At 43.1% G+C, this 14,739-nt stretch overlaps 1 protein-coding gene across 3 annotated transcripts in view; it reads right to left on the bottom strand.

The window, feature by feature from the left end:
* Nucleotides 1-14,739, bottom strand: part of LOC135914303 (uncharacterized) — a 106,218-nt gene that overhangs the window by 64,728 nt on the left and 26,751 nt on the right. For 2 of the 3 annotated variants that reach the window (XR_010568280.1, XM_070522854.1), the window contains one exon: nt 9,650-9,780. The exons of the other annotated variant lie outside the window; for it this stretch is intronic. Coding sequence is in view for 1 of the 2 variants with exons in the window: in XM_070522854.1 (XP_070378955.1) it covers nt 9,662-9,780 (119 nt within the window). In the remaining variant the exon portion in view is untranslated. Of the gene's footprint in view, nt 1-9,649; nt 9,781-14,739 lie in introns of those variants that run through there. 3 annotated transcript variants of the gene reach the window in all.

Below are 14,739 nucleotides of genomic sequence, written 5' to 3'. Positions count from 1 at the left end.
TGAGAGCACGGTTGCGGCGGGGCCATTGCGTACGCTAGTCCTCTTCTGTCACCAGCCGAACGCAATTAGTCGATCACCGAACGTGAATGGCTCGCCCTCGTTTGGGAAGTTGGTAAATTTCACTCCTACCTCTGTGGACGGCCTTTTCGGTTATCACCGATGACCACGAACTATGGTGGCTTTCATCTTTTAAAGATCCAGCTCGACGCCTCGTTTGATGGGCTCTACGGCTCCAAGAGTACTCTTACACAGCGATGTATGAGACAAGCCGACTCCATTAGGGAACTGATAGCTTGTCACGTCATCCGGCAGACTCACCTGACCAGCCTGAGACGGGTGAGTGAACTTGCGTCTTCGCTCTTACCGAGTTTGGCGACCTTAAAGATGCGCGATGATGAGACCCTTACCTGAGAGAAATCATTCTTAGTTTTATGTACCTGACACTTTCCCCCTCTTTGCGTATGTTTGTGCTTCAAGATGGCATATTTTATCGTTATAACATGCACCCTAATGGACTTGAACTGCTACTGGTCATTCCCAAGTACATGCGTGGGACTGTACTCGCAGAGTTTATATTTATTTATTTATTTATTTATTTATTTATTTATTTGCATGAAGGCCTAACCGCTGGTCTGCTGGGAGTCTCAAAGACATATGACAGTTTTCGGCGTCGTTTCTTTTGGCCCGCTATTTACCGTTCCGTTTGCCGCTATGTCACCTCCTGTAAATCATGTCAGCACCGCAAAAAAAAAAAAAACCGCAGCTCTGCCAGCTGGCCATCTCGAGCCCATTGAAATACCATCCGCGCCATTCTTTCGGGTTGGTCTTGATCTCCTTGGCCCTTTTCCACTATCGCGTAGTGGGAACAAGTGGATAGCAATTGCTACCGACTACACCACTTGGTACGCGATCACGCTGGCTCTCTCTACTAGTTGTGCAAACGATGTCGCTGACTTCTTTCTCGAGGCAGCGATAGTTCACCACGGTGCTCTTCCACAATTCCTTACCGACTGGGGCCACTAGTTTCTCTCACAGATTGTCCAGGACACCTTGCACACCTGCTCTACGAAGCGCAAGTTTACAACGGCATATCATCCTCAGCCTAACAGCCCCAAAGAGCTGCTCAATAGGACTCTCACAGTAATGTTCGCTATGTACGTCTCTACCGACCACCATCACTGGGATGCCTCTCTGCCTGTCGTCACTTTGGCCTACAATACGTCCCGCCATGATTATGCTGGTTTCTCTACATTTTTATGTGGTGTGGACACACCGTTTGACATGATCCTCGCAGTCCTTCTCGATACAATGTCAGAATAAGCCCTAAATGTCACATCTATTGCTACGGAAGCACCTGAAATTGCACACCTGCGTCTGACCACTTCAAAAAAAAAAAGAGCAACGACGCAGATATGCCGCTCTTCACTGCGGTGCCCACTTGAACGCTGGTGACACCATGCTTCTTTGAAAATCAGCTTCGTTAGTTGGACATAGTGAGAAGCTGATTTCACCATACTCAGACATATACCGTGTCTTGCGTCGAGCGACAGACGTGACCTATGAGTTAGAACCTCTCGATACATGCGCACCGCGATTCAGCACTGATATTGTTCGCGTCGCTCGGCTGAAGCGATATCACGCAGTTTTTCCAAGAGCTGGGACAGCGCCTCCACCACCTTGGGTCATGCCACCAGGCGCTGCAATAGCAAACTGACAAAGCCGACGATCGCCGATAGTCGTGTGCACTTGCTCTGTCTTCTCCCTGTTGTATATATCCTTTAATTATATTGTCAAGCATCTCTTCCACAAGTAACATTATGTTTGTGGGCAGGTACGTTGTGTGTATAACAAACAACAATGGGCCAAGAGGTCTATCTTGAGCTGCACCTGAAGTTACGTCATAGAGTATTGAAGTTTTAACAGTTAACCGTTGTAAATTTTTGCCGGAAGAAAGGAAAGTTACGAAGCCATGACAGTGTAAAATAATCTAAGCAAAGATCACACAATTTCTTGAAAAACAGGAATGTGCCACGCCTGTCAATACCTTAGGAAAATTTAAAAGGTTCCATTCAGTTCCTATGTTAGCGTCGATATTGAAATCCGAGTCAGTCGCTAATTCTAGGGATTGAGTGTGAATAAAAAAATTTCGATAAGCCGTGTTGCTCAGAAAAAAGAAAGAACGATGTTCGAGGTGACAGTAAATGTGGTTAGGTATAATGTGCACCAGTAATTTAGAGCAAATGCACCTTATTGAAATGCGACTCTAGTTTACGGTGAGTTAAAGCTTCCGCTTTTAAAGAGAAGGATGCGTTTACAAACACAAAACTTTCCATTTTGTAGGGAGCAAGTCTGAAAACATTGATTGCAGGAAACTCCGGCAAAGAATGTCACTGGAGTTGGATGCGATGCTTTTTAATATTTTGGAGTGAATGTTGTCAAAACCAGCGCTTGTAGAAATATTTGGGTTAGCAGTGTGTTGAGCGATACCTTTAGTGGTGAGATTAGTAGGGACAATACATTGCCAATACTGGTTAGGAACACTGTCCACATTGGAGTGATGTTCGCTTGTCAATACAGATGCAAAGTATTGTTAAATGCGTGGGAACACTCAGTAACTGCAAGTGGCCGATGGTTGTCATTGCTCAGTGAAATATGTTGACCAGCGGTTTCACAGGATGTCACGCCCGTAATGTTTTTGCGATTGCACTTTATGAGAGAGATAGGTCGTGAGAAAAATATTTATCTCTACAAACACGGACAGCATAACAATAAGACTTTAAGCATGTACTGCATTTTCCCCAAGCTGATCACGCGTTCACGAGCTTGGCCTTTTCGCGCAGGTTCTTTTGTTTTATTTCGATATTGGCGGTACGCCTTATTGAGCTATGGTTTAGATTTGTAGTGGGAATCAAGGCGACATATTTGTAAACTAGATCACATATGATGTTCATAAAAGGCACCCAGTTCTGTTCAACAGGCCTATCAGAAAATGAGGCTAAGAACGTTTGAATTAAAAATAAATTAGCTGTATTATTTATTTCTTTGTAATTGGCTCTATTGTAATCGCCGGTTTGCTGTGTGGCTGTATCTCGAAATTTCGCGGGATATTAAGACCTAATTGAAAAAGTTTCTGATCATTCAACTTATGGAAGTACAGAACTTCACCAATCGTTTTAGGTGCACTGGAGAAGACAAGATATAAGATGCTAGGAAACGCGAATCGGTTGATTTATGACTTTTAAAGAAAGATGTCTAAAGGCTGATCAGCTATGCCGAGGCGCGACAGGAGGATGACAAATTGGACCAGTCAATCCGCAGGAAATTGAAGTCACCATCCAGGCAATTTATTTCAGCTGGGAATGTTTAGATGGCAGAATTAACACTGGTGGGACGTTTAGTAAAGAACGAGTGATCCTATTCAGAAGGACGGTATCAGAATCCAACCAATACCTTCACTGATGCCCTTGCACATGGGGCCCACACTATTTGAAGGGAGTAATCAGTGTTGGTATGCTGTGATGCCAGCGCTTTTTCACTGGCGATAAGGACACCGCGAGCACTCTTAGCGAAACAATCGCGCCTGTACATGATATTTGCACATTGGTCGGGAAAAATTTCATTGTGCATAACATGTTGTTGTAGCCAGGTTTGCCTCAGTGCAGCAATATCGCAGTTAAATCGTGGTGAATACAACACACTGCACCACCTTTAAGCTTGGATGACAGCAAGTGCTAATGATAGAGAAGAAGAAGAAGATAAAGACGAAAAAAATTTCTCGTTAGAAATTACCATAAACACTTGGGATAACCAGTCGTGATGTGGAACACTGAGTGGCGTCAGGCTGCGCCGTGAGCGAGGCCTTGATTGAGTAGTGAAAACGTTCAACAAGACTATTGGCGATGTTGTGGTGTGCCCTGGTGTGGATGCGAGAAGTGCCCCCAAGGTTCATCGGGTTATTGAATAGTGCCTATTCAAACTGGCGTCCTTTATCGGTTGTAACAGTAGATGTTACGCAGTATCGCGAAACACAGCCCACGACGAACGTGTTTGAGATCGTTTCAGTAAGGATATTGCGCAGAGGGAAAGCTTCTGGCATTCGGGTAAAGCGATCTAAGCAGGTCAGGAATTAGGTGTTCCCGTTTGACGTTATCCATGGCCCCAGAATATCAATGCGTACCTTGTTGAATTATTCAGATGACGGGGTAAACGAGCCGAAAGGTGCTCGTGTATCAGTGAACCTTTGATTGACAACTAGAGAGAAATTGTTTTCTTCTTTGCTGTAAACTATACGCAGGCTTTAGTCAGGTCAGGCAGCAATACAACATTAACTGAAGGACATAAAGGAAAAGAAGATGTCACCAATATGACATTTAAACAGCATTCCGATATACTTACAACGCTGGAAGCCAAGGTAGAATCAAGCAGACAGAGTGATGACGTCTTAAAATTTGAATAAAATATGAGGACGCCAAGAACAAGAAGCGTCGGTGAAACCTTATGTTATTTGCTCTTGAGCATGGTGAGAGTAAACTAGAACTGGGACGGCTCGGAACAGAAAATAATTACCATTCGCTCTAATTAACAAGAAACTACTGTAACGGAATTTGAATTTCAACGTGTGCATCTGTTGGGAAAGTGCATTCTTAACAAGCAGCAACCCATCATTGCAAGACTGATGCTTTTTTAGTCAAACAGCGAATTCTGGCATCCGCACACAAGATGAAAGATTGGATCATTTTATTCACAAAGATTTCTTTTGCGATCCGAATAATCTAGACTCGAACTACTTGAACTCGCCAGAAACCAGAATGAAATAAACTATAATAAACTATTCGCTGACAATCTGAGTATTCACAACGAAACATTGAAGCCTAACTCAGTTGTAGTATCAGCAAGATAGTTAGGCAAGAACAAGTGCACTCCGGTGCTGCCTAGGCAACCATGAACTAATCGACGGTTATCACTTTCACTTACTCTCGTCCAAGCCAAAGCGTGACGTGGCGTGTTCTCTTTACGATGATCTAATAACGATATTGTTGCACTGCTGGGAAGCTGACTACAAAAAGATGCAATGCACGATGAAATCTTCCCCGAGCAAAATACGTTTAACATCTAGTGGCTTGATTGTTCCATTGAGAAAGGTACCGGTGTCCTTATCGCCAATGAAAAGGAGGTAGCATCACATCATACATTGAGTGATTCCTCTCTTGAAATAGTGTGGGCCACTTGTGCAAGGGCATAAGGGAAGGTACCGAGGGGCTTCTGCTACCGTGCGCCTCAATATGATCACTCGTTCATTACTAAACATTCCACGAGTATCGTATTCTGCCATCTAAACATTCCCAGCTGAAATCAATAGCCTGGTTGGTGACTTCCATTTCCCGCAAATTGACTGGTCCGATTTTTCAACCTCGTGCCACGCCTCAGCTGAGCTTATCTGCATTACTTTAGACAACAATACTTTTTCAAGCGAAAAATTAACCATGTCACAGTTCTAACATTTTATATCTTGTCTTCTCCAGTGCCCCTAAACCAATTGGTGAAGTTATATACTCTGATGGGTTTAGCGATCGCAAGCATATTGAAATGGGGCTCAATGTCCCGTCAATATCGCTATTTACTACAACCCTTCAAATTTTTCATTCGAACGGCCCTGGCCTCATTTTCCGATACGTCTGTTGAACACAACTGTGTGAATTTAAGTTCATACGCCCTCTAGCTTACAAAGATGTCCCCTTGATTTTCATAGGCAAATTGAAACAATGGTTCAATAAAGTATTCCGTCGTCACCGAAATTAAAAAAAAAGGCATCTGTACAAAAAGTTCAAGCTCGTGTAAATGTCATCGGCTTGGGAAAAGACACATTCTATGCATAAAGTCTTAGTGTTTTGCTGTCCGCTTTTATAAAGACAAATTTTTTTACACGAATTTTCTCTCTTAAATTTTCATCACCAGAAAGTTTGCCTGCGTGATATCCCGTGAAGTCGCTCGTCATCATATTTCGCTGATCAATGATGACAATCTACCACTTTCAGTCATTGACTGTGCTTATGCATTTAATATTACTTTGCATCTCAATTCACAAGGCAACATCACTCCAACGGGGTCATTGTTCCTGATGAGGATCGGCAAATTATGATCCTCTTTATTGTCACCACTGCAGGTATCGTTCAGCTCATTGCTAATCTGAATATTTTTACAATTGGCGGCGAGGAGTTACGTAGTCGCCATCTATCGGAAGCGCCTCACTGGCGTAGTATGAGGGATCACGGGGCACGCTCCTCATAGGTTTTGATGTCAGCGCTCACTGAAAACACCACGCGCGAGCTCTCCCGGACATTTCTGTAAGTACCTTCGAAACGAGAGAAGTTTCTTACTGTCTAAATAATAATCTTGGGCAAACTGAAAGCACAGAATCGTTTACAGACGCCATCTCTTTGCCGAATACGTACAGTGAACGCCACTACGCGTGGTCGCCGCGATGGAGTCTCCTGAACCGGCTTCTTGCGTGAAAGGTAGCCAAACGCTGAGAGTAAACTATGTGAAATATGTTGTTAGCGTGGGCTGTCTGTATAACCAAATGGGGCGTAACAGAATGAAGCCTCATTGCAGCGATCGCACGGTTCGCAGCGACCGACTCCGTGTCTGCATGCATGTCCGCACACTGTTCCGCTTTCTCCGCGCGCGCGTTTTCGCACCGTGCCATGAGCTTTAGGCCGCAGAATATGAGCATTCGACAGTATGCAAGCAACCATTGTTGCGTGGGTGCTATCAGAGCTGTTCAAAAATAACTTCACTGTAGAGACTTCGACGCCTATGGGGACTGTGATGTGCCGTGGCGATGATTCAATCTTTTTTTCTTCTAAATTCTTTGCTCTTTCAATATTATTTCACGAGTTGCGTCGCACTGTATGTTTATCGGTGTTCTCAGCGTGCCATTTCCCGGTGCTCCTGTTTTTGTAATCCAGTGCATTAATTCATAACACAAACATGACCATATGCCATGCTTTTTTAATGTGCTTCTTACCGTTGCCTTTCCACTCCATTCAACTTGCCAGTATCTATAGCATCGACAAGCAAACCGTCGTAACATTAGTCGGGCAGCTGACTCGGGTGAGCGTCTCAGTGCGCGTTTTCAGAACATCGCACACAGGGCGCCGTAGCAGAAATCTTCCTCGCGTCTGTGTTTGCTGCACACCCGAGTTGTAGCCGATGACTGTTTGCCGGTTTTATGTTTCGCGAGCCAAGCTTCACGCAGCTTCTTGTCCGGCGGCTACGTGTGAATAAGGCTGACACCAGCCTCCGTTACGTGCGTTCGGCCCTGCGGCACCGAGCAGTAGCCTACCATGTTGTGCGCCTTCAAAGGCAGCCACTACCTATTGTAGTGCTTTCAAGCGTTGTAAAGGAGACACTGGAAGAGGGAAAATATCGCCATTAAATGAGGACGGCAGCGTACGAGGGCAGCTCGCTTCGGTGTTCCCGAAGCAGCCGACGCGGCCGCTATGTCCACGTGATCCCTCCTAGCACGTCACGCCGACGGCGGCGCCAGCTTTTCCAGTGGTGGAGCTCGATGCAATAGCTGGTGCTGAGAACATTCACTCGAAAATGTTGAAAAGCACCGTATCTAACTCTGGTGATATTCTTTCCCTCATTTTCCATCAATCAATATCTTCTGATTTGCTTCCTACGCAACTGGAAAGTTGCCAAGATCGTCCTTGTTTTTAAAAGCGGAAGCATGAATTCATTCGTAAACTACAGTCCCATTTCACCAACGTACATTCGCGGTAAATTACTGGCAGACATTATTGCGTCTAACATTTACTGTGACCGCGAACATAATTCTTTCTTTTTTACTGAACAAGGGGCTTTAGGAAATAATTTTTTTGGCCCTCAACTGCTTTAATTCCTGACTGCCTTTGATGTAAACATCGACGCTAACATACACACTGGTTGCATCTTTTTAAACTTTTTAAATTTAAATTTTTTAAATTGAATCTTTTAAATGTTATTAAAAGGTTGTCACGGTGTGGCAGATCCCCATTTATTTCGAAATTACCCGATTCCTTTACAGAATGGATTCTTTTACACTGTCAATGCCCCTTAACTGTCCTTCTTCCCACCAAAAATTTACAACAGTTAACAGTCTTAAGTAATTACTCTGTTACGCATTTTCAGGTGTAGCTCAAGACAGAGTTCTTCGCCCATGGTTGTTCCTTTATACACTACTGACCTGCCCACTAAAATATCGTGTCCCCTAGGGCTATTTGCGGAAAACATCATGATGTACAGCTCCATCAATTCAAGGCTTGACTATCTCGCCCACACAGGTAAACTTATGCCTCATTTCCATTTAGTGTAATAAATGACAAATGATACTTTGGTGGATAAATGAAAGGGTATTTGTTTGAGCCACAAGCGTACCAAACCTAAATTCTGGTGTCTCAAAGATAGCACTCTAGTGCCTCACGCATCATCATACAAGTATTTAGGTATTCACTTCATGCATAGCTTTCCAAGGTCCACACATATTAACACTTTTGTGCCAAAGCTCCAAGGAGATTGGGGTATCGGCGCACGAATTCCCTTAACAATGTGAAGAAACTTCCGTACCCAACACGTGTGCGACCGCAGCCAGAATATGCAACGTCCACATGATTGCCATCACAAAACTACCCAATAAACCTGCCAGAAATCGTGGAAAATAGACCTGCTTGCTTCATTACACGTAACTGCAGTCCCATTCGAGCATAGCAAAAATAAAACAATGTTTCTATCGAATCATTGCATATTTGTCGTTCAGTGGACCTTTTAGGCTGACTTCTTTAATACCGACGCAGCACCAAACTATATTCGTTACCTCTCTAAGCGCCGTCGTGCATTTTCCGCCATTTACATTATAAGTACAGCTTGAAGCGCATATGCGAAAGAACACATGCCTTCAATTCGTGATCGACCTCCCATGTCCCATCGTGACCCTATTAATAATTTTATGCTAATAAATATTCTGTTTCTGGCTATTGTGTTGTTTCTGAACACCTGCATTTCTCTTTATCATTAAACTGACATCTGCGCTGCGTGTACATACTTGTTTCGTGATAACTTCTTGTAGCTTGCACTTACATCTGTTGCCACGTCTAGCCCTAGACTTTTGCATTGCTGTACCATTTTCTTTTTGCCCTGTACATATTGCATTTCCTCATATATTTGTTCGCCATCTTTACTCAATACCCTCTGGGCTACGTAAGGTATCTCAAAAACAAATGCGCACATTTAGAGAAACTAGCTGATTTCGCGTTAAAACCATTTTGCTATGGTGTGTCTACTTTTTGTTTCGTAGTGGGCTTTATGAATGTAAAACGAAGCAGACTGGCAGCAAAAGAAATTGTCGACAGCTCAAAATTTCCGTGAGACAATTACAGCATATTTCTCAGCTGTTGTCTATATCACTCGGGCGACTTTTCCCTAGACTACAACACACGGAAAACAAGTAGCTCATCGCTGCATGGAGGTCGTGACCAATGGAAATTGCGATGTGCTTAAGCTTCAATTTTTTGACACAAACTCAGAATTTCGCTTGTAGCTCAAGCCATTCATTTATTGTCGCTAACAACACAGTTGTCCTATTTCTTTCTGTGTTTTAGCTCGATCAGCACATTTGTCTTCAAGACTCGAGGTTCGTTTCAACATCGGAACGGCCATTCCAGTATTCTTGAGCCTTTTGGGAGCCATAGTTTAGCGCCGCAAGGGCTTCCACTACGTTGGTAGACATCAGTAGAGACACTGAAAAAGCAGAATTTTGGTAAATTTTTGTGCGAGAAGCACTACAGCGCCAAATGTCTACGCATCGCCTGCTGGTTTTTCTTACGTTTAGAGCAATAAAAAATCACATGGGTGCTATGGTGACGTTCCACCATTTCACGTTTATTTCTGGAGACTCTTGCGTAACCGGTGGGAAATGTAGCATTGACAAGTTAGGCAATAAGCGTTTACTACCTTAACATGTTCAATGCTATAGTGGGGACGTTTCTTGAAGCAGAGAAATGAAGTCGAGAACTGTAGAACAGTGTAGTGATGTCTGCTTCAGCTTAAATCTGAAGATTGGCATGCTTACGAAATTACTGTTTCTAAAGCTTTTCAGGTAATGGTATGCTGCTCAAAGTGCTACATTTCTAGACCAGTCGTGGAAGTTTTCTTTAGATTGTTAACATGAAGGCCTTTTGTAGCGTATATAATTGGTCATATATGTCAAAAAAGCTTGCTAGTCTTTTGATTTCTGCTACGCAGACATTAAATCACAATTGCTAAGTTCTCCGTTCACAATTTAAACATACGATATAAAGTCCCTAACCAAATAAGGTCATTTCAAAGTTCGTTTTACAGGTCAGTGGATGTTTTCACCTGTTATGCATTATACTTTTTTAGTCAAGACCTTTAAAAGGTACATAAGCGCGTCAGGCTTCCTGACATTTTTAACTGAATGTATTTGATATTAAAAAAGTGCACTTTGGTCTTAGTCAGGAGAAGGTGAAAAACAAAAGGCCAATTACACTGGTAAAACTACTGATATGCACGTGCGTAAAAATACACACTAGATTATCGTGTCAAGGGAGCTTTTACCACGTAGTAGCTCCAGCGGAGCTGAGCAAGTAAGTGTTATCCAAAATTAGCGCCATCATAGATGTTCTTGAAGTGTTGTTTGAGGAACAACCGCCATACTTGCGTTTTCAAATTTTGTACTTCTGAAGACAGCGCCAGGCATCACCCCACCCCTATTTGCCCCGTTCAAACCCTCCCCTTTGAGTTCACAAGCTAGCAACGGTGTTTCTACCGTGATAGCGCTCACTCTTGCACAAAATGACGGAACTACAAATTATTGTAGGAAAATTAGTATTATCTCGGTTATTGCTATCAGCAATATTTGAGCACATCTGGGCCAGCAGAAATCAAGTGTTTTCACTCTGCTTCAGTAAATGTTTGGTCATTTAAAAGTGAAAGGTGGTTCTTTATGATGAGACTTATCTCCGGCAAAGAATTGAGGACAAGATCTTCAATATAATTTGCTGAAGTTTTCAGGCTACATCCTGAGATCGGTAACACAGAGACGCACGTTCACCCTGTATCTGTGCGAAAAAATCAGCTGTGTCGAGCAACCGTTCTTAAAGAAATGCATTTGTTGCTCATGCACTAAACATTTTTGAAAATAATCATTAACATGGACCCTCTTGGCATATTGTCATTTTTGACGTGGGCGTAAGCGTGGTGCTTTGGTACACATTGATTGTGTAGTATCCTAGAATGGTGCTGCATTATTCAAGTACAACACGTGTCCTGACCGCATTTTGTGGCCATTAATAATTTATTGGTCAAAATTTACGCAATTGCAGAGGCAACGAGAGATATGAAAGATTTTATTTGCACTGAATGCTATATCCCCTAAACCATTAAATGTGCAAAACTATATTTGGGCTCGCAACATCAAAATGATACAATTTCACTGGTACCATCACCAAAGCACTTAAAAAATCTAATATTTCACTATGACCTGAATAATGCCTGCGGTTTCCCGGTGGTGTCACCTAGTCACACCTCTGGCGGCATCGAGCTGCAAGACTTCCAACGCTATTGGTGGCGCTCGTGACGATAGCATTCCCATATACGTACTAGCTGCAAGAACGCGGTCTCATTTTTCCAGGAAAAGTAACCTTGCGTGTATTTGTAGACATGTCGTACGCGCATGTAGTTAAAACTATGTCCACGAAGTCAAACATAATGCTAAACCTTGCTAACATTGTCAATTCTTTGTCCTTGGGGCGAAACGTCCCGCTTCTTTTGGTCACTGTTCCTCATAACCTCTGCCACTCATGGCTGAGGTTAGAGAGCGCATTAAATGCAACAATCTGGAGATTAAACCTGATGCACTCTGCAATGAATAAGGCCTTAGAATTGTAAATCAAAAGCATTCATTTTCATGGACATTTTCAAATTGTTTGCTGCTCTTGAGTGACTAAGATATCTTGATTACGTCATGTTGCAACTAGACAAGCTGACTTTTGACGAGCCTGTGGTGCATGTACTTTCCCTGCACAACCTTAGGAGGCACATGCCTACAATTGACAGTATACGAAGATTCCTAAAAAACACTGTTTACTTCAAATATTAGCTCCTAACCGCTTTGCATTGCACAGCATTATAGGTTTATTTTTCCGCCATGTGGCTGCTATATATACGCTACAATAGTATGTGCGCTAAAAATATCTACTCGCCCTTATGACAGTTCTGCACAAAGTATTCAGGGACACAGCCACGTGGACTTCTAATAAAATGTACTATTTATGGGATATCTTCCTGAAACAAGAATTTTATTGCTTCAAGCCTGCTCTACGAATACGTACTAAGAAAGCAGTTTCCCCCCAAAGCTTCAGCGAAGAATAAACTATAGAAGGATGTATATTTGGGCGAGTTGGTACCAGTTGAACATCTTGAAGGGGCAGCGCAATATGACGAAGACAGAAGGCAGCGCGGTCCTGCGTGTTCCTGCCTTCTGTTTTCGTCATATTTCGCTGCCCCTTCAAGATGTTCAGCCAAAAATAAAGGCGTAGACTGTGTTAACCATCACGTTTCTTCCTGATAAAGCGCTAACATTTATTAATATAAATATGATGTGTGTGGTGTAAAAACACAATGTGTACAAAAATACAAGGAAAGGCGTGAATTTCAGCCTTTTCTTTAGCTATGAGCCTATCTACTGTGACAGCGGGTCATCCATACAGTGGACATTGGCACCTTTTTCAAAACACTCCTTCTGTGCGGAAAAGAGAATCTCTGCCACTTTTGCTACAGTAGTGCCTGTTGTGGCCAACGATGTGCATGCATAAATGCGACCACTTTGAGAGTGGTTGTAAGGTGCCAAATCCCAGCAAACAAACTCAACGCCAGTGCTAAGGCAAAACATAGCGAATAGAGCATACGTGTCCCTATTGAATTGTGGTACGAGAGCATTACATAAAATCCCATAAATTGTTGTCGGCAAAGTTCTTTTGTATTTGTCAGAAGGCGAGGTTCAACTTGAAGAAGATTGGGTGCTATGCTAACGATAGTTTGGCTGTTGCAATGACACTGTCTATGTAATGGAAGGGTCCCACAACTGGCCAAAGCAAACTCGCCTTGGAGGTATAACTGCCAATAGAATTATACATATAGGGCACGGATCGCGGTATTGGCGGGGCCACGTACATAAACTACTTGTCTCTTGGAGAATCAAGGGCTTGCGGGGCCATTTGCTTTCAATATTACGTGACAGGTCCGAATGTGAATCAGCGGGGTTTCAGTATTGTGGATAATGGTTTTATAAATCAAGGAACGGTAGCCAGCCGACGCTTAGAAAGTACAAAGAAAGTAAACAAAGATGCCAGCTGAGAAACAATCGCCTTTAGTGCAAAATATTAGTAGAGTTGATAACGCGTTGTGTTTGGGCATTGCAATGTTCGTGGTGGGAACTAAATGCTAAGTAACAGAATAACTAATGGTACAAAATTATTCATCCGAAATCCACAACATTCCTGTTTCAATAGTGCAAACCACCACAACTGCTATCAATTCCGCCATAAAACAAATATTTCGTATTTTTACAAAAATGACAATCATAAAGATAACAAAGACCCAATGCACGGCATTGTCATTGAGGTATATAACAACAACAAAAAAAGGCGGGGGAGCACATATCTCAGGAAACCCACCAAGACCCCTGCATGACGAAGATTAGACATGGTGTAACGCTGAAGCTATCTTCTTAGGATGGCAGGCTTATCTTTAGGGGACGGACAAGGCCCTGTAGAGATACACACAGTGAACGTTCAGTTTGTCATACCAAAGAAGTGTCTAGATGGGCCTACTTCTGCCCCTATTTCTCTTCTCTTCGTCAAAGCGAGCGAGATATAACACTTCTATTCTATTTACGCTGGCAGCAATAACACTAATCCTGTCTTCTGTTTCACACTCGCTTTTAAATATTTTTCGAAGAAAGCTTTATAGGTCTATGTTGCATGGTTTTCTGGTGTCTGTGCGAAGAAAATACGATCATGTGGGCTGGTCCTGGTGATAGTGCAGAAGATGCCCAAGCTCAGTGGCACAAGCCCCTGTAGGCTCGCTGACCTGCAACGCGCCCTCTATCTACGCATGTCACCCCTGAGACCCAAAGAGCTTCCAGGAAAAAGGAAAGAACTGATGTTTTTGGATAAACGTTTCGCACAACGTTTCCAAAAAAGGAGTTTTATAAAATGACCTGTGCCATGCACGCAAACGCGCTTGTGCCACTGCTCACGCGTTAGTTGCCTACGTTTTCTTCCTCAGCAGACTCTATTGCGAAAAAAAATAGATCATCATCAGAAATGGCTCGAGCGTCGTCTTCTTCCACAGCTGGCTCTGTTGCTGCTTATCTTCCCAGCGTTGAATTACACATCTGTCGCCGTAATGTAGAGGCCGCGTTTACGGGGGTGTGAGTCATTGCTTAAGGAGGTATAAGCCATTCACGGTCTTACGTGACGGACATATTTATTAACAGAGTTGGTATGCGAATGTATGTGAGTTCCTATACCGTCACAATGACCACAGATGAGGACAATAAATATGTTCGTACCTTGACTCAAAATTCTGTGCAACCTCTGTTTCGTGCATTATTCGTCATCCACCTCTACAGAGTGTAATGGCTCGTGATTTTGACAGCCAAGCTGTTAAGGGCTA

Source organism: Dermacentor albipictus, chromosome 8, assembly GCF_038994185.2.
Source record: "Dermacentor albipictus isolate Rhodes 1998 colony chromosome 8, USDA_Dalb.pri_finalv2, whole genome shotgun sequence".
In the NCBI taxonomy this organism is placed as follows: domain Eukaryota; kingdom Metazoa; phylum Arthropoda; class Arachnida; order Ixodida; family Ixodidae; genus Dermacentor; species Dermacentor albipictus.
This window is presented reverse-complemented; position numbering and strand designations above follow the sequence as displayed.